Source organism: Salvelinus namaycush, chromosome 23, assembly GCF_016432855.1.
Source record: "Salvelinus namaycush isolate Seneca chromosome 23, SaNama_1.0, whole genome shotgun sequence".
NCBI lineage: Eukaryota > Metazoa > Chordata > Actinopteri > Salmoniformes > Salmonidae > Salvelinus > Salvelinus namaycush.
In genome coordinates, this window is record NC_052329.1 from 1,387,857 (window position 1) to 1,409,458 (window position 21,602).

The window sequence follows — 21,602 nt, forward strand, 5'->3', positions numbered from 1 at the left end:
AAATAAAATTGTCATGAAGACACACCCGCCTGCTTCATTCGCGTTAGAAGTTCAGAAAGTGTAGGCTATATAGAAATAATTACGCGCAAATTGAAAATAAATAAAATAATGAGGATTTCTATCAGTCTAATGGAGGTGTAGATTACATCTTGGTCTGTTGGCTGTAGGAGTATGGAACAGTCTGTTGGCTGTAGGAGTAAGGAACAGTCTGTTGACTGTAGGAGTAAGGAACAGTCTGTTGGCTGTAGGAGTAAGGAACAGTCTGTTGGCTGTAGGAGTAAGGAACAGTCTGTTGGCTGTAGGAGTAAGGAACAGTCTGTTGACTGTAGGAGTAAGGAACAGTCTGTTGGCTGTAGGAGTAAGGAACAGTCTGTTGGCTGTAGGAGTAAGGAACAGTCTGTTGACTGTAGGAGTAAGGAACAGTCTGTTGGCTGTAGGAGTAAGGAACAGTCTGTTGGCTGTAGGAGTAAGGAACAGTCTGTTGGCTGTAGGAGTAAGGAACAGTCTGTTGGCTGTAGGAGTATGGAACAGTCTGTTGGCTGTAGGAGTAAGGAACAGTCTGTTTGCTGTAGGAGTAAGGAACAATCTGTTGGCTGTAGGAGTATGGAACAGTCTGTTGGCTGTAGGAGTAAGGAACAGTCTGTTGGCTGTAGGAGTAAGGAACAGTCTGTTGGCTATAGGAGTAAGGAACAGTCTGTTGGCTGTAGGAGTACGGAACAGTCTGTTGGCTGTAGGAGTAAGGAACAGTCTGTTGACTGTAGGAGTAAGGAACAGTCTGTTGGCTGTAGGAGTATGGAACAGTCTGTTGGCTGTAGGAGTACGGAACAGTCTGTTGACTGTAGGAGTACGGAACAGTCTGTTGGCTGTAGGAGTACAGAACAGTCTGTTGACTGTAGGAGTACGGAACAGTCTGTTGGCTGTAGGAGTATGGAACAGTCTGTTGGCTGTAGGAGTAAGGAACAGTCTGTTGGCTGTAGGAGTATGGAACAGTCTGTTGGCTGTAGGAGTATGGAACAGTCTGTTGGCTGTAGGAGTAAGGAACAGTCTGTTGGCTGTAGGAGTAAGGAACAGTCTGTTGGCTGTAGGAGTAAGGAACAGTCTGTTGACTATAGGAGTAAGGAACAGTCTGTTGGCTGTAGGAGTATGGAACAGTCTGTTGGCTGTAGGAGTAAGGAACAGTCTGTTGGCAGTAGGAGTACGGAACAGTCTGTTGACTGTAGGAGTAAGGAACAGTCTGTTGGCTGTAGGAGTACGGAACAGTCTGTTGGCTGTAGGAGTAAGGAACAGTCTGTTGGCTGTAGGAGTAAGGAACAGTCTGTTGGCTGTAGGAGTAAGGAACAGTCTGTTGGCTGTAGGAGTAAGGAACAGTCTGTTGGCTGTAGGTGTAAGGAACAGTCTGTTGACTGTAGGAGTAAGGAACAGTCTGTTGGCTGTAGGAGTAAGGAACAGTCTGTTGGCTGTAGGAGTAAGGAACAGTCTGTTGGCTGTAGGAGTATGGAACCGTCTGTTGGCTGTAGGAGTATGGAACAGTCTGTTGGCTGTAGGAGTAAGGAACAGTCTGTTGGCTGTAGGAGTAAGGAACAGTCTGTTGGCTGTAGGAGTAAGGAACAGTCTGTTGACTGTAGGAGTAAGGAACAGTCTGTTGGCTGTAGGAGTAAGGAACAGTCTGTTGGCTGTAGGAGTAAGGAACAGTCTGTTGGCTGTAGGAGTAAGGAACAGTCTGTTGGCTGTAGGAGTAAGGAACAGTCTGTTGGCTGTAGGAGTATGGAACAGTCTGTTGGCTGTAGGAGTATGGAACAGTCTGTTGGCTGTAGGAGTATGGAACAGTCTGTTGGCTGTAGGAGTATGGAACAGTCTGTTGGCTGTAGGAGTAAGGAACAGTCTGTTGGCTGTAGGAGTAAGGAACAGTCTGTTGGCTGTAGGAGTAAGGAACAGTCTGTTGGCTGTAGGAGTAAGGAACAGTATGTTGGCTGTAGGAGTAAGGAACAGTCTGTTGGCTGTAGGAGTAAGGAACAGTCTGTTGGTTGTAGGAGTAAGGAACAGTCTGTTGACTGTAGGAGTAAGGAACAGTCTGTTGGCTGTAGGAGTAAGGAACAGTCTGTTGGCTGTAGGAATAAGGAACTGTCTGTTGGCTATAGGAGTAAGGAACAGTCTGTTGGCTGTAGGAGTAAGGAAGAGTCTGTTGGCTGTAGGAGTAAGGAACAGTCTGTTGACTGTAGGAGTATGGAACAGTCTGTTGGCTGTAGGAGTAAGGAACAGTCTGTTGGCTGTAGGAGTAAGGAACAGTCTGTTGGCTGTAGGAGTATGGAACAGTCTGTCGACTGTAGGAGTAAGGAACAGTCTGTTGGCTGTAGGAGTAAGGAACAGTCTGTTGACTGTAGGAGTAAGGAACAGTCTGTTGACCATAAGGAGAGTTGTTAAGAGACACAGACTGGTGTTGGTGTCCATCGAAGCTGTGACTTTGGTGGGGGTTTAGACCGGGCAGGTGGTGAGCCTTCATGCTAGGGACACTGGAGATGGGATGGTACCGTGTCACGGTGGGTTTGTTGATCCTGTTGGCTGGGTGCTAGATATCCAACAAGGCTTTGTTGGAGGGGACACGGCGACAGACGAAGAGGAGCCCCGAGGCCAAGAGGAAGGCTCCCGGTGACCCAGCCGATATAGAGCTTCTCCCTCAGCAGTGTGCGCTGGGTGTTGATCGGCAGGAGGGTTATAGAAGTCACGGATGATGCCGTGAGCCGTCCAGGAGACTGGGATAAATACACAGATAGAGACCAGAAACGACATGTCTCCAGCCACCATGAGGATGAGGTTCTTAGCGCGGTCATTGTCCTGGATGCAGGAGGTGCAGCGCATCTCAGCTAGAGTCCCCAGTAGATCCATCCCTGAAAGGGCCAGAGAGCAGCACATCAAGCCCCTGGCAGCCTGTGGAAGAGAAGACCAATACATACTGTAGCACATCAAGCCCCTGGCAGCCTGTGGTAGAGAAGACCAATACATACTGTAACACATCAAGCCCCTGGCAGCCTGTGGAAGAGAATACCAATACATACTGTAACACATCAAGCCCCTGGCAGCCTGTGGAAGAGAAGACCAATACATACTGTAACACATCAAGCCCCTGGCAGCCTGTGGAAGAGAAGACCAATACATACTGTAACACATCAAGCCCCTGGCAGCCTGTGGAAGAGAAGACCAATACATACTGTAGCACATCAAGCCCCTGGCAGCCTGTGGAAGAGAAGACCAATACATACTGTAACACATCAAGCCCCTGGCAGCCTGTGGTAGAGAAGACCAATACATACTGTAACACATCAAGCCCCTGGCAGCCTGTGGAAGAGAAGACCAATACATACTGTAACACATCAAGCCCCTGGCAGCCTGTGGAAGAGAAGACCAATACATACTGTAACACATCAAGCCCCTGGCAGCCTGTGGAAGAGAAGACCAATACATACTGTAACACATCAAGCCCCTGGCAGCCTGTGGTAGAGAAGACCAATACATACTGTAACACATCAAGCCCCTGGCAGCCTGTGGAAGAGAAGACCAATACATACTGTAACACATCAAGCCCCTGGCAGCCTGTGGTAGAGAAGACCAATACATACTGTAACACATCAAGCCCCTGGCAGCCTGTGGAAGAGAAGACCAATACATACTGTAACACATCAAGCCCCTGGCAGCCTGTGGTAGAGAAGACCAATACATACTGTAACACATCAAGCCCCTGGCAGCCTGTGGTAGAGAAGACCAATACATACTGTAACACATCAAGACCCTGGCAGCCTGTGGAAGAGAAGACCAATACATACTGTAGCACATCAAGCCCCTGGCAGCCTGTGGAAGAGAAGACCAATACATACTGTATTACATCAAGCCCCTGGCAGCCTGTGGAAGAGAAGACCAATACATACTGTAACACATCAAGCCCCTGGCAGCCTGTGGAAGAGAAGACCAATACATACTGTATTACATCAAGCCCCTGGCAGCCTGTGGAAGAGAAGACCAATACATACTGTAGCACATCAAGCCCCTGGCAGCCTGTGGTAGAGAAGACCAATACACACTGTAACACATCAAGCCCCTGGCAGCCTGTGGAAGAGAAGACCAATACATACTGTAACACATCAAGCCCCTGGCAGCCTGTGGAAGAGAAGACCAATACATACTGTAACACATCAAGCCCCTGGCAGCCTGTGGAAGAGAAGACCAATACATACTGTAACACATCAAGCCCCTGGCAGCCTGTGGTAGAGAAGACCAATACACACTGTAACACATCAAGCCCCTGGCAGCCTGTGGAAGAGAAGACCAATACATACTGTAGCACATCAAGCCCCTGGCAGCCTGTGGTAGAGAAGACCAATACATACTGTAGCACATCAAGCCCCTGGCAGCCTGTGGTAGAGAAGACCAATACATACTGTAGCACATCAAGCCCCTGGCAGCCTGTGGAAGAGAAGACCAATACATACTGTAACACATCAAGCCCCTGGCAGCCTGTGGAAGAGAAGACCAATACATACTGTAACACATCAAGCCCCTGGCAGCCTGTGGTAGAGAAGACCAATACATACTGTAACACATCAAGCCCCTGGCAGCCTGTGGAAGAGAAGACCAATACATACTGTAGCACATCAAGCCCCTGGCAGCCTGTGGTAGAGAAGACCAATACATACTGTAGCACATCAAGCCCCTGGCAGCCTGTGGAAGAGAAGACCAATACATACTGTAGCACATCAAGCCCCTGGCAGCCTGTGGAAGAGAAGACCAATACATACTGTAACACATCAAGCCCCTGGCAGCCTGTGGAAGAGAAGACCAATACATACTGTATTACATCAAGCCCCTGGCAGCCTGTGGTAGAGAAGACCAATACATACTGTAGCACATCAAGCCCCTGGCAGCCTGTGGAAGAGAAGACCAATACCTACTGTAGCACATCAAGCCCCTGGCAGCCTGTGGTAGAGAAGACCAATACATACTGTAGCACATCAAGCCCCTGGCAGCCTGTGGAAGAGAAGACCAATACATACTGTAGCACATCAAGCCCCTGGCAGCCTGTGGAAGAGAAGACCAATACCTACTGTAGCACATCAAGCCCCTGGCAGCCTGTGGAAGAGAAGACCAATACCTACTGTAGCACATCAAGCCCCTGGCAGCCTGTGGAAGAGAAGACCAATACATACTGTAGCACATCAAGCCCCTGGCAGCCTGTGGAAGAGAAGACCAATACACACTGTAACACATCAAGCCCCTGGCAGCCTGTGGAAGAGAAGACCAATACATACTGTAGCACATCAAGCCCCTGGCAGCCTGTGGAAGAGAAGACCAATACATACTGTAACACATCAAGCCCCTGGCAGCCTGTGGAAGAGAAGACCAATACATACTGTAACACATCAAGCCCCTGGCAGCCTGTGGAAGAGAAGACCAATACATACTGTAACACATCAAGCCCCTGGCAGCCTGTGGTAGAGAAGACCAATACATACTGTAACACATCAAGCCCCTGGCAGCCTGTGGAAGAGAAGACCAATACATACTGTAACACATCAAGCCCCTGGCAGCCTGTGGAAGAGAATACCAATACATACTGTAACACATCAAGCCCCTGGCAGCCTGTGGAAGAGAAGACCAATACATACTGTAACACATCAAGCCCCTGGCAGCCTGTGGAAGAGAAGACCAATACATACTGTAGCACATCAAGCCCCTGGCAGCCTGTGGAAGAGAAGACCAATACATACTGTAACACATCAAGCCCCTGGCAGCCTGTGGAAGAGAAGACCAATACATACTGTAACACATCAAGCCCCTGGCAGCCTGTGGAAGAGAAGACCAATACATACTGTAACACATCAAGCCCCTGGCAGCCTGTGGAAGAGAAGACCAATACATACTGTAACACATCAAGCCCCTGGCAGCCTGTGGAAGAGAAGACCAATACATACTGTAACACATCAAGCCCCTGGCAGCCTGTGGTAGAGAAGACCAATACATACTGTAACACATCAAGCCCCTGGCAGCCTGTGGAAGAGAAGACCAATACATACTGTAACACATCAAGCCCCTGGCAGCCTGTGGTAGAGAAGACCAATACATACTGTAACACATCAAGCCCCTGGCAGCCTGTGGAAGAGAAGACCAATACATACTGTAGCACATCAAGCCCCTGGCAGCCTGTGGAAGAGAAGACCAATACATACTGTAGCACATCAAGCCCCTGGCAGCCTGTGGAAGAGAAGACCAATACATACTGTAACACATCAAGCCCCTGGCAGCCTGTGGAAGAGAAGACCAATACATACTGTAACACATCAAGCCCCTGGCAGCCTGTGGAAGAGAAGACCAATACATACTGTAACACATCAAGCCCCTGGCAGCCTGTGGAAGAGAAGACCAATACATACTGTAACACATCAAGCCCCTGGCAGCCTGTGGAAGAGAAGACCAATACATACTGTAACACATCAAGCCCCTGGCAGCCTGTGGTAGAGAAGACCAATACATACTGTAACACATCAAGCCCCTGGCAGCCTGTGGAAGAGAAGACCAATACATACTGTAACACATCAAGCCCCTGGCAGCCTGTGGAAGAGAAGACCAATACATACTGTAACACATCAAGCCCCTGGCAGCCTGTGGTAGAGAAGACCAATACATACTGTAACACATCAAGCCCCTGGCAGCCTGTGGTAGAGAAGACCAATACATACTGTAACACATCAAGCCCCTGGCAGCCTGTGGAAGAGAAGACCAATACATACTGTAACACATCAAGCCCCTGGCAGCCTGTGGAAGAGAAGACCAATACATACTGTAACACATCAAGCCCCTGGCAGCCTGTGGTAGAGAAGACCAATACATACTGTAGCACATCAAGCCCCTGGCAGCCTGTGGAAGAGAAGACCAATACATACTGTAACACATCAAGCCCCTGGCAGCCTGTGGAAGAGAAGACCAATACATACTGTAACACATCAAGCCCCTGGCAGCCTGTGGAAGAGAAGACCAATACATACTGTAACACATCAAGCCCCTGGCAGCCTGTGGAAGAGAAGACCAATACATACTGTAACACATCAAGCCCCTGGCAGCCTGTGGTAGAGAAGACCAATACATACTGTAACACATCAAGCCCCTGGCAGCCTGTGGAAGAGAAGACCAATACATACTGTAGCACATCAAGCCCCTGGCAGCCTGTGGTAGAGAATACCAATACATACTGTAACACATCAAGCCCCTGGCAGCCTGTGGAAGAGAAGACCAATACATACTGTAACACATCAAGCCCCTGGCAGCCTGTGGTAGAGAAGACCAATACATACTGTAACTCATTAACCCATTATCTAGCTACCGCTTCAAGACGTTCGGACCTCTTGGTGGAACGTCTTGAAGGTGCTGGGTTGACAGTCGCTCCACCCGGGTTTGAATCCCGTTAGGAGCTACCCCCCCCCCCCCTCACTACAATACATGAAGTAAAGTTTTACCAAAAATAGGTTAAATACTTGTTCGATATTGACATGATTCTAAAGTCTTCGTTCCAAATGGCACCCTATTCCCATATGCACTACTTTTGACCAGAGTCCATAGGGTGCCATAGGGCTCTGGTCAAAAGTAGTGCACTATATAGAGAATAAGCTGCCATTTGGGACATAATCATACAGTAACCATACCTGCAGGTCCACAGGGAGGAACAGCAGGGAGTCGTACACCTTACACTGCATCCAATGTTGGCTTGTCTACAGCAGTTCATCCACAGGCCCTCCCAGAGCGTCTCCGTGACGATGATGTTCTCTCCGATGAAGGCTGTCACCTCCCATCAGAGCCATCAGACCCACCAGGCCCACGCACAGCGTTGCGATCTCCTACACCCTGTATCATCACGCCGTCCGCTACCAGGGTCCAAACAAACTATTTTGGTCTTCACAAACTATCTTGGTCCAAACAAACTATCTAGGTGTAAAGAAACTGTCTTGGTCCACACAAACTATCTTGGTCCACACAAACTATCTTGGTCCACACAAACTATCTTGGTCCACACAAACTATCTTGGTCCACACAAACTATCTTGGCCCACACAAACTATCTTGGTCCACACAAACTATCTTGGTCCACACAAACTATCTTGGTCCACACAAACTATCAGGGTCCAAACAAAGTCTTCCTGACAAAGAAACAATGATAGCTCACTCCAAAATCTACTTTTCTCAGACGTTTTCAGACCTCAGAAATTGTCTAAGTATGAGATTGGTCCATGTCCCCATACAACGTCCCACAACAAATAAACTCTGTAGGGATTGAGTAGTGTCGTCTGAGGCAGAGGCAACCTGTGAGGTTCTCAGTTTTATGGTGAAGTGTGAGACAGACAAAGATCACGGCCCTGGGTCTGAACTCCTCCCTATGCAACTGGGTCCTGGACTTCCTGATGGGCCAACCCCCAAGTGGTGAAGGTAGGCAACATTACCTCCTCGACACTGATCCTCAACAAGGGTGCATCCTCAATCCCATTCCTGTATTACCCACGACTGCATGGCCTCACACAGTTCCAACTCCATCAGTCCGCTGACGACACGACAGTAGAAGGCCTGATTACCAACAAAGACAAGACAGCCTACAGGGAAGAGGTAGGCACTCTTATGGTGTGGTGCCAGGTAAACAACCTCTCCCGTAACATCAGCAAAACAAAGGAGCTGATTGTGGACTCTAGGAAGAACCAGGCTGGACACGCCCCCCATCCTCATCAACGGGGCTGCCGTGGAGACGGTCAAATAACTTCAAATTCTACGCCGTACACATCTCGGAGAAGCTGAAATGGTCAAACCACACGGGTACCGTGGTGAAGAAGGCACGACAACCACTCTTCAACCTCAGGATGCTGAAGACATCTGGCCTGTCCCCGATGGACCCTCACAGTCTGCTACCATTATGATGTATATAGTTCAATTCATCACTGCTACCATTATGATGTACATAGTTCTATTCATCACTGCCACCATTATGATGTATATAGTTCTATTCATCACTGATACCATTATGATGTATATAGTTCTATTCATTACTGCCACCATTATGATGTATATAGTTCTATTCATCACTGCTACCATTATGATGTATATAGTTCTATTCATCACTGATACCATTATGATGTATATAGTTCTATTCATCACTGATACCATTATGATGTATATAGTTCTATTCATCACTGATACCATTATGATGTATATAGTTCTATTCATCACTGATACCATTATGATGTATAGTTCCATTCATCACTGCTACCATTATGATGTATATAGTTCTATTCATCACTGATACCATTATGATGTATATAGTTCTATTCATCACTGATAACATTATGATGTATATAGTTCTATTCATCACTGCTACCATTATGATGTATATAGTTCTATTCATCACTGCTACCATTATGATGTGTATAGTTCTATTCATCACTGCCACCATTATGATGTATAGTTCTATTCATCACTGCTACCATTATGATGTATATAGTTCTATTCATCACTGATACCATTATGGTGTATATAGTTCTATTCATCACTAATACCATTATGATGTATATAGTTCTATTCATCACTGATAACATTATGATGTATATAGTTCTATTCATCACTGCTACCATTATGATGTATATAGTTCTATTCATCACTGCTACCATTATGATGTGTATAGTTCTATTCATCACTGCCACCATTATGATGTATAGTTCTATTCATCACTGCCACCATTATGATGTATAGTTCTATTCATCACTGCTACCATTATGATGTATATAGTTCTATTCATCACTGATACCATTATGGTGTATATAGTTCTATTCATCACTAATACCATTATGATGTATATAGTTCTATTCATCACTGCCACCATTATGATGTCTATAGTTCTATTCATCACTGCTACCATTATGATGTATATAGTTCTATTCATCACTGCTACCATTATGATGTATATAGTTCTATTCATCATTGCTACCATTATGATGTATATAGTTCTATTCATCACTGATACCATTATGATGTATATAGTTCTATTCATCACTGCTACCATTATGATGTATATAGTTCTATTCATCACTGCTACCATTATGATGTATATAGTTCTATTCATCACTGCTACCATTATGATGTGTATAGTTCTATTCATCACTGCCACCATTATGATGTATAGTTCTATTCATCACTGCCACCATTATGATGTATAGTTCTATTCATCACTGCTACCATTATGATGTATATAGTTCTATTCATCACTGATACCATTATGATGTATATAGTTCTATTCATCACTACTACCATGATGATGTATATAGTTCTATTCATCACTGATACCATTATGATGTATATAGTTCTATTCATCACTGATACCATTATGATGTATATAGTTCTATTCATCACTGCTACCGTTATGACGTATAGTTCTATTCATCACTGATACCATTATGATGTATAGTTCTATTCATCACTGATACCATTATGATGTATATAGTTCTATTCATCACTGATACCATTATGATGTATATAGTTCTATTCATCACTGATACCATTATGATGTATATAGTTCTATTCATCACTGATACCATTATGATATATATAGTTCTATTCATCACTGATACCATTATGATGTATATAGTTCTATTCAACATGATACCATTATGATGTATATAGTTCTATTCATCACTGCTACCATTATGATGTATATAGTTCTATTCATCACTGCTACCATTATGATGTATATAGTTCTATTCATCACTGATACCATTATGATGTATATAGTTTTATTCATCACTGATACCATTATGATGTATATAGTTCTATTCATCACTGATACCATTATGATGTATATAGTTCTATTCATCACTGATACCATTATGATGTATATAGTTCTATTCATCACTGATACCATTATGATGTATATAGTTCTATTCATCACTGATACCATTATGATGTATATAGTTCTATTCATCACTGATACCATTATGATGTATATAGTTCTATTCATCACTGATACCATTATGATGTATATAGTTCTATTCATCACTGATACCATTATGATGTATATAGTTCTATTTTTGTTGTGTTTTTCATGATCATTTTCATTGTTTTATTTCACTTAGTCCTGCATGTTGGAGCTCAGAGCCTAAGATTGTACGTGTACACTGAAATCACACCTGCAACCCTGTACATGTGACTATTAAACACTATGAATATCTGAATCACCTGTTTTTTCACTGTTAACCTATAGCCTTGGATAGACTGCTGTAGTGCCCCATAGCCTGTTTTAGCGTCGCCATTGAGGACTTTAGACATTTTGAAGTAGTCAACTGGGTGGGTCTTCCAATGGGTTAAGAAAGAATCACATAATTCCTAAATCCATTCAGCTCATCTGGAGGGATCAGCCAATGAACTATACTCCTGAGCGAACATTCCATACCAGCAGGTGGTGGTATATCACCAACTTTGGCTTTATATCTGTTCAGACAACACAAAACTCAAAGTAGAAGAAGAAGAAATTGACTACTTTAAAATGGAGAAAGCCCTCAATGGTGCTGCCCGTGCTGTCACAGAAGCCATTGGATGGCACAGATGCAAAATAAACCTCTTTCTACCTCTATGAATTATCACAAGCTGTTAGGCTATGTAGCTATTTCACCACCTCTCAGTAGCTTCACTTCACAATGAAACGGAAAGCTTTTCACAAAATGCGTCTTTTCCTTATGTACCACCAGTCTCTCCATTGTAATAATAAAACAGGATGAATACATGAGGTTATCAATGTCTCATTTAATCAGTAATGTGTCAATCATAAGTCTTACATTGCCTCTGAAGGTATTCACTTTTATATACATTAGCTTGCACCAGGTAATGAAACGTCAATGAGTAATTCAGGAAAAAGCTTGTTCGTATTCCAGAGGCTGAAAGACTTATCTCAACTTAATTGAAATGAATAACGTTTTTAAATTCATTTAAAATTAAATAACTTTTATTAACATATTCAGCTTTTACCGTGAATTAAAATGTCAAAATCCCGCTACAACGCTGACCTAGGGATTGAACCCAGCCCTAGTTCTTAGTCCGTTATGCTCTGTTTGCTTTGACAGAAGTCCTCTGTTCTACCCTACTGCTTCTGGGTCCACACCTTCAACAACCAGCCTTGTATTTACTTCCATTAGTCCTTCCATCAAGCTGTCAACACAGAGAGGAGGTGTCCCAAATGACACCCTATTCCCTACATAGTGCACTACTTTTGGCCAGGGCCCTGGACAAAAGTAGTGCACTATGTGTAGAGAATAGGATGCCGCAGGGGATAATGTTACAAAACGATACCGTCCTTGTTGGTCTACTCCCAAACATGACAAAATGGCAGTAACAACACAGGCGTTTTAAACACAACCAGGACTGTCTTGTAGTTTGTTGATGTTGTCAGGGGGACCTTTGCCAAGGGGGACCGTTGTCAAGGGGGATCTTTGTCAAGGGGGACCTTTGCCAAGAGGGGTGGGAGGGGGACCAATGGAAGAAAGCCAGCCCTGTGCTGCTGTTCTCCAAAAACACATTAGCAGAAATGTCACTTTACAGCACACAGTCAGCTACATATCTGTCAATAGGAGATGATTTTGTCTAATCAGATACTTTAGGAATGGAATAATAAAATGAAGGATAATGGGTGCATCCCTAATGGCAGCCTATATAGTGTACTACTTTTGACCAGAACCCTATGGACCCTATTCCCTTTTGGCCCTGGTCAAAATTAGTGCACTAAATAGGGAATAGAGTGCCCTTTGAGACGCATAATTGACAATTGCTTTTTACATTATAAAAGCTACATATTATGTAACACCTAATGTAACTAAGGGGATATTATGTGTAAGAAACCTACATTTACTGCACAAAGCACACAACCACATCAACACAATTTGTACATATATTTACACAAATAATCTTTAGGGGCGTCATTAAAAAAACATGTGGTTATACACTCCACCAATACAAAGTAAGTACAAATATGAAAACAAAGGATTTTTTTTTTTTTTTTTGGATTAAGGTTCCCTCAAAGTATTCTTTTGATGAGTTCACAGTTAATCTATTATAAGTGTATTTAGTATCTTTAAACAGCTTTCTTACAAACAAATCCGATAGACACGTTTTTTTTTTCTCAACCGAAATGCATCTTATGATAATTTTACAATTAATCCTCTCTTTGTGAGTTTCACAGTGTATTACAATCATTTAGTCTCTTACTTTTTGCTGATATGCATCTTTTAACAACTAAAAGGCTTCTCTCAAACCGTACCCATGAGAACACGTCAGTTACTCCAGTCTGTATAAAACACTAAATCTCTTTCCCTCCCTTTAGTCTCAACACTCAGAGGTAAGCCACAGCGCTGCGTTCCGAGGGGTACCTGGAGGGGTAGTGGTTGGAGCCGGGGTAGCTGTAACTGGACAGCTGCCTCTGTAGAGGCTGGGGCTGGAGCTGGGGCTGGTACTGTGGCAGGTACTGTGTTTGAGGGGCGTAAGACATGTATTGACTAGGGCTGTTCCTGGAGTACATGTACTTGTCTTGCCTTTTATCCTCTTTGACGTTACAGCAGCAGAACATGCAGCCGCCGGCGAAGAGGAAGGCAGAGGAGACCCATCCGATGTAGAGAGCTTCTCCCAGCTCCCTGCGCTGGGCGTCGATCAGCAGGGGGTTGTAGAAGTCACGGATGATAGTGTGACCCGTCCAGGAGACTGGGATGATGATGCAAACGCAGGCCCCGAGGATCATGCTGCCAGCTATGATGAGCACCGTGCGTTTTGCCCGGTCGTTGTCCCGGATGCAGGCCGTGCACTGTAAGCCCAGGATAGAGATGAGCAGCCCTACCCCTGCCAGGGCCAAGGCACAGCACATCAGACCCCTGGCCGCCTGCAGGTCTGGGGGCAGAGCCAGGAGGGAGTCGTACACTTTACACTGCATCCTGATGTTGGCCTGTCTAAAGCAATTCATCCACAGACCCTCGTAGCGCGTCTCGAACACGATGATGTTCTCGCCGATGAAAGCCGTCACGCGCCACATGGGCATCCCCGTGCTGGCAGCTGTCCCGATCAGACCGATGAGAGACAGCAACAAGCCAATGATCTCCAGAGCTGAGTTGGCCATGGTCTCACTCTGTCCTGCCTAACTCACCTAGACCTAATAGTCAACAGGCCGAGGAGAGTCGCACTAGTGTCTAACTAACCAACCGAGTCAACAGGCTGAAGGGAGCGGCAGTAAGATCTGACTATAGTGAGGAGCTGCTTCCCTCCTTCCTCTCCGGAGAAGTTTTGCATCCCGTTGGAAGATGAGAGGAGCTGATAGGTGTACAGGTGATAGGTGTGCCCCTGTAAAGCCTCCTCCCTCCCTCTCTTCCCCTGGTCAGGACAGATTAATGGGAGGGGACTGGGTCTGTTGCTAGGAGACAGAATCCCTGGGGACAGGAAGTGTTGTTCTATTGTAACAGTAGATCTGGGAGCTGTAGGAGGAGGGGAAGGAGGAGAGTGAGTGAGTGAGTGAGTGAGTGAGTGAGTGAGTGAGTGAGTGAGTGAGTGAGTGAGTGAGTGAGTGAGTGAGTGAGTGAGTGAGTGAGTGAGTGAGTGAGTGAGTGAGTGAGTGAGTGAGTGAGTGAGTGAGTGAGTGAGTGAGTGAGTGAGTGACACAATAAAATAACGAGGCTAGATACAAGGAGTAGCGGTACTTAGTCAATGCGCTGGGGTATGAGGTAGTTGAGGTAATTGAGGTAATATGTACATGTAGGTACAGTAGGGGTAAAAGTAACAAGGCAATCAGCATAGATAATAAACAGAGTAGCAGCAGCGTAGGTGATGAGTGTGAACGTGTGTCTGTGTGTGAGTGTGTGGCGTCAATATGCCTGTGTGTGTTTTGTGTGTTTGTCTGTGTGAGGGTAGAGTCCAGTCAGTGTGTTGGTAGAGTCCAGTCAGTGTGTGGGTAGAGTCCAGTCAGTGTGTGGGTAGAGTCCAGTCAGTGTGTGGGTAGAGTCCAGTCAGTGTGTGGGTAGAGTCCAGTCAGTGTGTGGGTAGAGTCCAGTCAGTGTGTGGGTAGAGTCCAGTCAGTGTGTGGGTAGAGTCCAGTCAGTGTGTGGGTAGAGTCCAGTCAGTGTGTGGGTAGAGTCCAGTCAGTGTGAGGGTAGAGTCCAGTCAGTGTGTGGGTAGAGTCCAGTCAGTGTGTGGGTAGAGTCCAGTCAGTGTGTGGGTAGAGTCCAGTCAGTGTGTTGGTAGAGTCCAGTGTGTGGGTAGAGTCCAGTCAGTGTGTGGGTAGAGTCCAGTCAGTGTGTGGGTAGAGTCCAGTCAGTGTGTGGGTAGAGTCCAGTCAGTGTGTGGGTAGAGTCCAGTCAGTGTGTGGGTAGAGTCCAGTCAGTGTGAGGGTAGAGTCCAGTCAGTGTGTGGGTAGAGTCCAGTCAGTGTGTGGGTAGAGTCCAGTCAGTGTGTGGGTAGAGTCTAGTCAGTGTGTGGGTAGAGTCCAGTCAGTGTGTAGGTAGAGTCCAGTCACTGTGTGGGTAGAGTCCAGTCAGTGTGTGGGTAGAGTCCAGTCAGTGTGTGGGTAGAGTCCAGTCAGTGTGTGGGTAGAGTCCAGTCAGTGTGCGGGTAGAGTCCAGTCAGTGTGTGGGTAGAGTCCAGTCAGTGTGTGGGTAGAGTCCAGTCAGTGTGTGGGTAGAGTCCAGTCAGTGTGTGGGTAGAGTCCAGTCAGTGTGTGGGTAGAGTCCAGTCAGTGTGTGGGTAGAGTCCAGTCAGTGTGTGGGTAGAGTCCAGTCAGTGTGCGGGTAGAGTCCAGTCAGTGTGTGGGTAGAGTCCAGTCAGTGTGTTGGTAGAGTCCAGTCAGTGTGTGGGTAGAGTCCAGTCAGTGTGTGGGTAGAGTCCAGTCAGTGTGTGGGTAGAGTCCAGTCAGTGTGTTGGTAGAGTCCAGTCAGTGTGTGGGTAGAGTCCAGTCAGTGTGTGGGTAGAGTCCAGTCAGTGTGCGGGTAGAGTCCAGTCAGTGTGTGGATAGAGTCCAGTCAGTGTGTGGGTAGAGTCCAGTCAGTGTGTGGGTAGAGTCCAGTCAGTGTGTGGGTAGAGTCCAGTCAGTGTGTGGGTAGAGTCCAGTCAGTGTGTGGGTAGAGTCCAGTCAGTGTGTGGGTAGAGTCCAGTCAGTGTGTGGGTAGAGTCCAGTCAGTGTGTGGATAGAGTCCAGTCAGTGTGTGGGTAGAGTCCAGTCAGTGTGTGGGTAGAGTCCAGTCAGTGTGTGGGTAGAGTCCAGTGTGTGGGTAGAGTCCAGTCAGTGTGTGGGTAGAGTCCAGTCAGTGTGTGGGTAGAGTCCAGTCAGTGTGTGGGTAGAGTCCAGTCAGTGTGTGGGTAGAGTCCAGTCAGTGTGTGGATAGAGTCCAGTCAGTGTGTGGGTAGAGTCAAGTCAGTGTGTGGGTAGAGTCCAGTCAGTGTGTGGGTAGAGTCCAGTGTGAGGGTAGAGTCCAGTCAGTGTGTGGGTAGAGTCCAGTCAGTGTGTTGGTAGAGTCCAGTCAGTGTGTGGGTAGAGTCCAGTCAGTGTGTTGGTAGAGTCCAGTCAGTGTGTGGGTAGAGTCCAGTCAGTGTGTTGGTAGAGTCCAGTCAGTGTGTGGGTAGAGTCCAGTCAGTGTGCGGGTAGAGTCCAGTCAGTGTGTGAGTAGAGTCCAGTCAGTGTGCGGGTAGAGTCCAGTCAGTGTGTGGGTAGAGTCCAGTCAGTGTGTGGGTAGAGTCCAGTCAGTGTGTTGGTAGAGTCCAGTCAGTGTGTGGGTAGAGTCCAGTCAGTGTGTGGGTAGAGTCCAGTCAGTGTGTGGGTAGAGTCCAGTCAGTGTGTGGGTAGAGTCCAGTCAGTGTGTTGGTAGAGTCCAGTCAGTGTGTGGGTAGAGTCCAGTCAGTGTGTGGGTAGAGTCCAGTCAGTGTGCGGGTAGAGTCCAGTCAGTGTGTGGGTAGAGTCCAGTGTGCGGGTAGAGTCCAGTCAGTGTGTGGGTAGAGTCCAGTCAGTGTGTGGGTAGAGTCCAGTCAGTGTGTGGGTAGAGTCCAGTCAGTGTGTGGGTAGAGTCCAGTCAGTGTGAGGGTAGAGTCCAGTCAGTGTGTGGGTAGAGTCCAGTCACTGTGTGGGTAGAGTCCAGTCAGTGTGAGGGTAGAGTCCAGTGTGCGGGTAGAGTCCAGTCAGTGTGTGGGTAGAGTCCAGTCAGTGTGATGGTAGAGTCCAGTGTGTGGGTAGAGTCCAGTCAGTGTGATGGTAGAGTCCAGTGTGTGGGTAGAGTCCAGTCAGTGTGAGGGTAGAGTCCAGTCAGTGTGAGGGTAGAGTCCAGTGTGTGGGTAGAGTCCAGTCAGTGTGAGGGTAGAGTCCAGTCAGTGTGATGGTAGAGTCCAGTGTGTGGGTAGAGTCCAGTCAGTGTGAGGGTAGAGTCCAGTCAGTGTGAGGGTAGAGTCCAGTGTGCGGGTAGAGTCCAGTCAGTGTGTGGGTAGAGTCCAGTCAGTGTGATGGTAGAGTCCAGTGTGTGGGTAGAGTCCAGTCAGTGTGAGGGTAGAGTCCAGTCAGTGTGTCGGTAGAGTCCAGTGTGCGGGTAGAGTCCAGTCAGTGTGTGGGTAGAGTCCAGTGTGCGGGTAGAGTCCAGTCAGTGTGTGGGTAGAGTCCAGTCAGTGTGTGGGTAGAGTCCAGTCAGTGTGAGGGTAGAGTCCAGTCAGTGTGTGGGTAGAGTCCAGTCAGTGTGTGGGTAGAGTCCAGTCAGTGTGTGGGTAGAGTCCAGTCAGTGTGTGGGTAGAGTCCAGTCAGTGTGTGGGTAGAGTCCAGTGTGCGGGTAGAGTCCAGTCAGTGTGTGGGTAGAGTCCAGTCAGTGTGTGGGTAGAGTCTAGTCAGTGTGTGGGTAGAGTCCAGTCAGTGTGTGGGTAGAGTCCAGTCAGTGTGATGGTAGAGTCCAGTGTGTGGGTAGAGTCCAGTCAGTGTGAGGGTAGAGTCCAGTCAGTGTGAGGGTAGAGTCCAGTGTGCGGGTAGAGTCCAGTCAGTGTGTGGGTAGAGTCCAGTGTGCGGGTAGAGTCCAGTCAGTGTGTGGGTAGAGTCCAGTCAGTGTGAGGGTAGAGTCCAGTCAGTGTGAGGGTAGAGTCCAGTGTGCGGGTAGAGTCCAGTCAGTGTGTGGGTAGAGTCCAGTCAGTGTGTGGGTAGAGTCCAGTCAGTGTGTGGGTAGAGTCCAGTCAGTGTGTGGGTAGAGTCCAGTCAGTGTGTGGGTAGAGTCCAGTGTGCGGGTAGAGTCCAGTCAGTGTGTGGGTAGAGTCCAGTCAGTGTGTGGGTAGAGTCTAGTCAGTGTGTGGGTAGAGTCCAGTCAGTGTGTGGGTAGAGTCCAGTCAGTGTGATGGTAGAGTCCAGTGTGTGGGTAGAGTCCAGTCAGTGTGTGGGTAGAGTCCAGTCAGTGTGTGGGTAGAGTCCAGTCACTGTGTGGGTAGAGTCCAGTCAGTGTGTGGGTAGAGTCCAGTCAGTGTGTGGGTAGAGTCCAGTCAGTGTGTGGGTAGAGTCCAGTCAGTGTGTCGGTAGAGTCCAGTCAGTGTGTGGGTAGAGTCCAGTCAGTGTGTGGGTAGAGTCCAGTCAGTGTGTGGGTAGAGTCCAGTCAGTGTGAGGGTAGAGTCCAGTCAGTGTGTGGGTAGAGTCCAGTCAGTGTGTCGGTAAAGTCCAGTGTGCGGGTAGAGTCCAGTCAGTGTGAGGGTAGAGTCCAGTCAGTGTGTGGGTAGAGTCCAGTCAGTGTGTGGGTAGAGTCCAGTCAGTGTGTAGGTAGAGTCCAGTCAGTGTGTGGGTAGAGTCCAGTGTGCGGGTAGAGTCCAGTCAGTTTGCGGGTAGAGTCCAGTCAGTGTGTGGGTAGAGTCCAGTCAGTGTGTGGGTAGAGTCCAGTCAGTGTGTGGGTAGAGTCCAGTCAGTGTGTGGGTAGAGTCCAGTCAGTGTGTGGGTAGAGTCCAGTCAGTGTGTCGGTAGAGTCCAGTCAGTGTGTGGGTAGAGTCCAGTCAGTGTGTGGGTAGAGTCCAGTCAGTGTGTGGGTAGAGTCCAGTCAGTGTGAGGGTAGAGTCCAGTGTGCGGGTAGAGTCCAGTCAGTGTGTGGGTAGAGTCTAGTCAGTGTGTGGGTAGAGTCCAGTCAGTGTGAGGGTAGAGTCCAGTGTGTGGGTAGAGTCCAGTCAGTGTGTGGGTAGAGTCCAGTCAGTGTGTGGGTAGAGTCCAGTCAGTGTGTGGGTAGAGTCCAGTGTGCGGGTAGAGTCCAGTCAGTGTGTAGGTAGAGTCTAGTCAGTGTGTGGGTAGAGTCCAGTCAGTGTGTGGGTAGAGTCCAGTCAGTGTGTAGGTAGAGTCCAGTGTGCGGGTAGAGTCCAGTCAGTGTGTGGGTAGAGTCCAGTCAGTGTGTGGGTAGAGTCCAGTCAGTGTGTGGGTAGAGTCCAGTCAGTGTGTGGGTAGAGTCCAGTGTGCGGGTAGAGTCCAGTCAGTGTGTGGGTAGAGTCCAGTCAGTGTGTGGGTAGAGTCTAGTCAGTGTGTGGGTAGAGTCCAGTCAGTGTGTGGGTAGAGTCCAGTCAGTGTGATGGTAGAGTCCAGTGTGTGGGTAGAGTCCAGTCAGTGTGTGGGTAGAGTCCAGTCAGTGTGTGGGTAGAGTCCAGTCACTGTGTGGGTAGAGTCCAGTCAGTGTGTGGGTAGAGTCCAGTCAGTGTGTGGGTAGAGTCCAGTCAGTGTGTGGGTAGAGTCCAGTCAGTGTGTCGGTAGAGTCCAGTCAGTGTGTGGGTAGAGTCCAGTCAGTGTGTGGGTAGAGTCCAGTCAGTGTGAGGGTAGAGTCCAGTCAGTGTGAGGGTAGAGTCCAGTCAGTGTGTGGGTAGAGTCCAGTCAGTGTGTCGGTAAAGTCCAGTGTGCGGGTAGAGTCCAGTCAGTGTGAGGGTAGAGTCCAGTCAGTGTGTGGGTAGAGTCCAGTCAGTGTGTGGGTAGAGTCCAGTCAGTGTGTAGGTAGAGTCCAGTCAGTGTGTGGGTAGAGTCCAGTGTGCGGGTAGAGTCCAGTCAGTGTGCGGGTAGAGTCCAGTCAGTGTGTGGGTAGAGTCCAGTCAGTGTGTGGGTAGAGTCCAGTCAGTGTGTTGGTAGAGTCCAGTCAGTGTGTTGGTAGAGTCCAGTCAGTGTGTGGGTAGAGTCCAGTCAGTGTGTGGGTAGAGTCCAGTCAGTGTGTGGGTAGAGTCCAGTCAGTGTGTGGGTAGAGTCCAGTCAGTGTGTGGGTAGAGTCCAGTCAGTGTGTGGGTAGAGTCCAGTCAGTGTGTGGGTAGAGTCCAGTCAGTGTGTCGGTAGAGTCCAGTCAGTGTGTGGGTAGAGTCCAGTCAGTGTGTGGGTAGAGTCCAGTCAGTGTGTGGGTAGAGTCCAGTCAGTGTGAGGGTAGAGTCCAGTGTGCGGGTAGAGTCCAGTCAGTGTGTGGGTAGAGTCTAGTCAGTGTGTGGGTAGAGTCCAGTCAGTGTGAGGGTAGAGTCCAGTGTGTGGGTAGAGTCCAGTCAGTGTGTGGGTAGAGTCCAGTCAGTGTGTGGGTAGAGTCCAGTCAGTGTGTGGGTAGAGTCCAGTGTGCGGGTAGAGTCCAGTCAGTGTGTAGGTAGAGTCTAGTCAGTGTGTGGGTAGAGTCCAGTCAGTGTGTGGGTAGAGTCCAGTCAGTGTGTAGGTAGAGTCCAGTGTGCGGGTAGAGTCCAGTCAGTGTGTGGGTAGAGTCCAGTCAGTGTGTGGGTAGAGTCCAGTCAGTGTGTGGGTAGAGTCCAGTCAGTGTGTGGGTAGAGTCCAGTCAGTGTGTGGGTAGAGTCCAGTCAGTGTGTGGGTAGAGTCCAGTCAGTGTGTGGGTAGAGTCCAGTGAGTGTGTAGGTAGAGTCCAGTCACTGTGTGGGTAGAGTCCAGTCAGTGTGCGGGTAGAGTCCAGTCAGTGTGTGGGTAGAGTCCAGTCAGTGTGTGGGTAGAGTCCAGTCAGTGTGTGGGTAGAGTCCAGTCAGTGTGTGGGTAGAGTCCAGTCAGTGTGTGGGTAGAGTCCAGTCTGTGTGGGTAAAGCCATTGCAAGAGAGTCCGTGTAAAAAAAAGAGTCCAGTCAGTGTGTGTGTGTGTGTGTGTGTGTGTGTGTGTGTGTGTGTGTGTGTGTGTGTGTGTGTGTGTGTGTGTGTGTGTGTGTGTGTGTGTGTGTGTGTGTGTGTGTGTGTGTGTGTGTGTGTGTGTCTGTGTGTGTGTGTGTGTGTCTCTCTCTCTCTCTCTCTAACACACACTGTTTATTCAAGGGCTCAGTTTACTCTCCTGACTGGATCCTGTTTTACAAGGGACTGATCTTAGTGACTGATAGAGCTTTAAGAGTCTCCCAGGAATCTGCTGGGTATATGACCCAAAACACTTTAGTACCCCATACATTAAGTTTCAATTCACTTCCTGAATTAAACATCTATTAGACTCCATCTTCCTCTGCTACTATTGCTGTACTACGGTTTTGGGTATGAATCCATCTGTCTGTCTCTGTGTCTGTCTGTATCCTGTTGGCTCAGGTGTTGTGAGATCAGTGGTCATTCCTTTCTTTCTTCCCTGACATAGTACTCTCTGGTTAG

At 47.7% G+C, this 21,602-nt stretch overlaps 1 protein-coding gene across 1 annotated transcript; it reads right to left on the reverse strand.

Moving 5' to 3' along the window:
• Positions 1-13,392: 13,392 nt before the first annotated feature.
• Positions 13,393-14,166, reverse strand: cldn8.1 (claudin 8.1). Its single transcript, XM_038961712.1, has one exon. The coding sequence runs from the start codon at positions 14,164-14,166 to the stop codon at positions 13,393-13,395; it is 774 nt and encodes a 257-aa protein (XP_038817640.1).
• Positions 14,167-21,602: the final 7,436 nt, after the last annotated feature.

Coding starts and splice junctions, on each gene's coding strand:
- cldn8.1 (XM_038961712.1), bottom strand. CDS start 14,166: ATGGCCAACTCAGCTCTGGAGATCATTGGCTTGTTGCTGTCTCTCATC.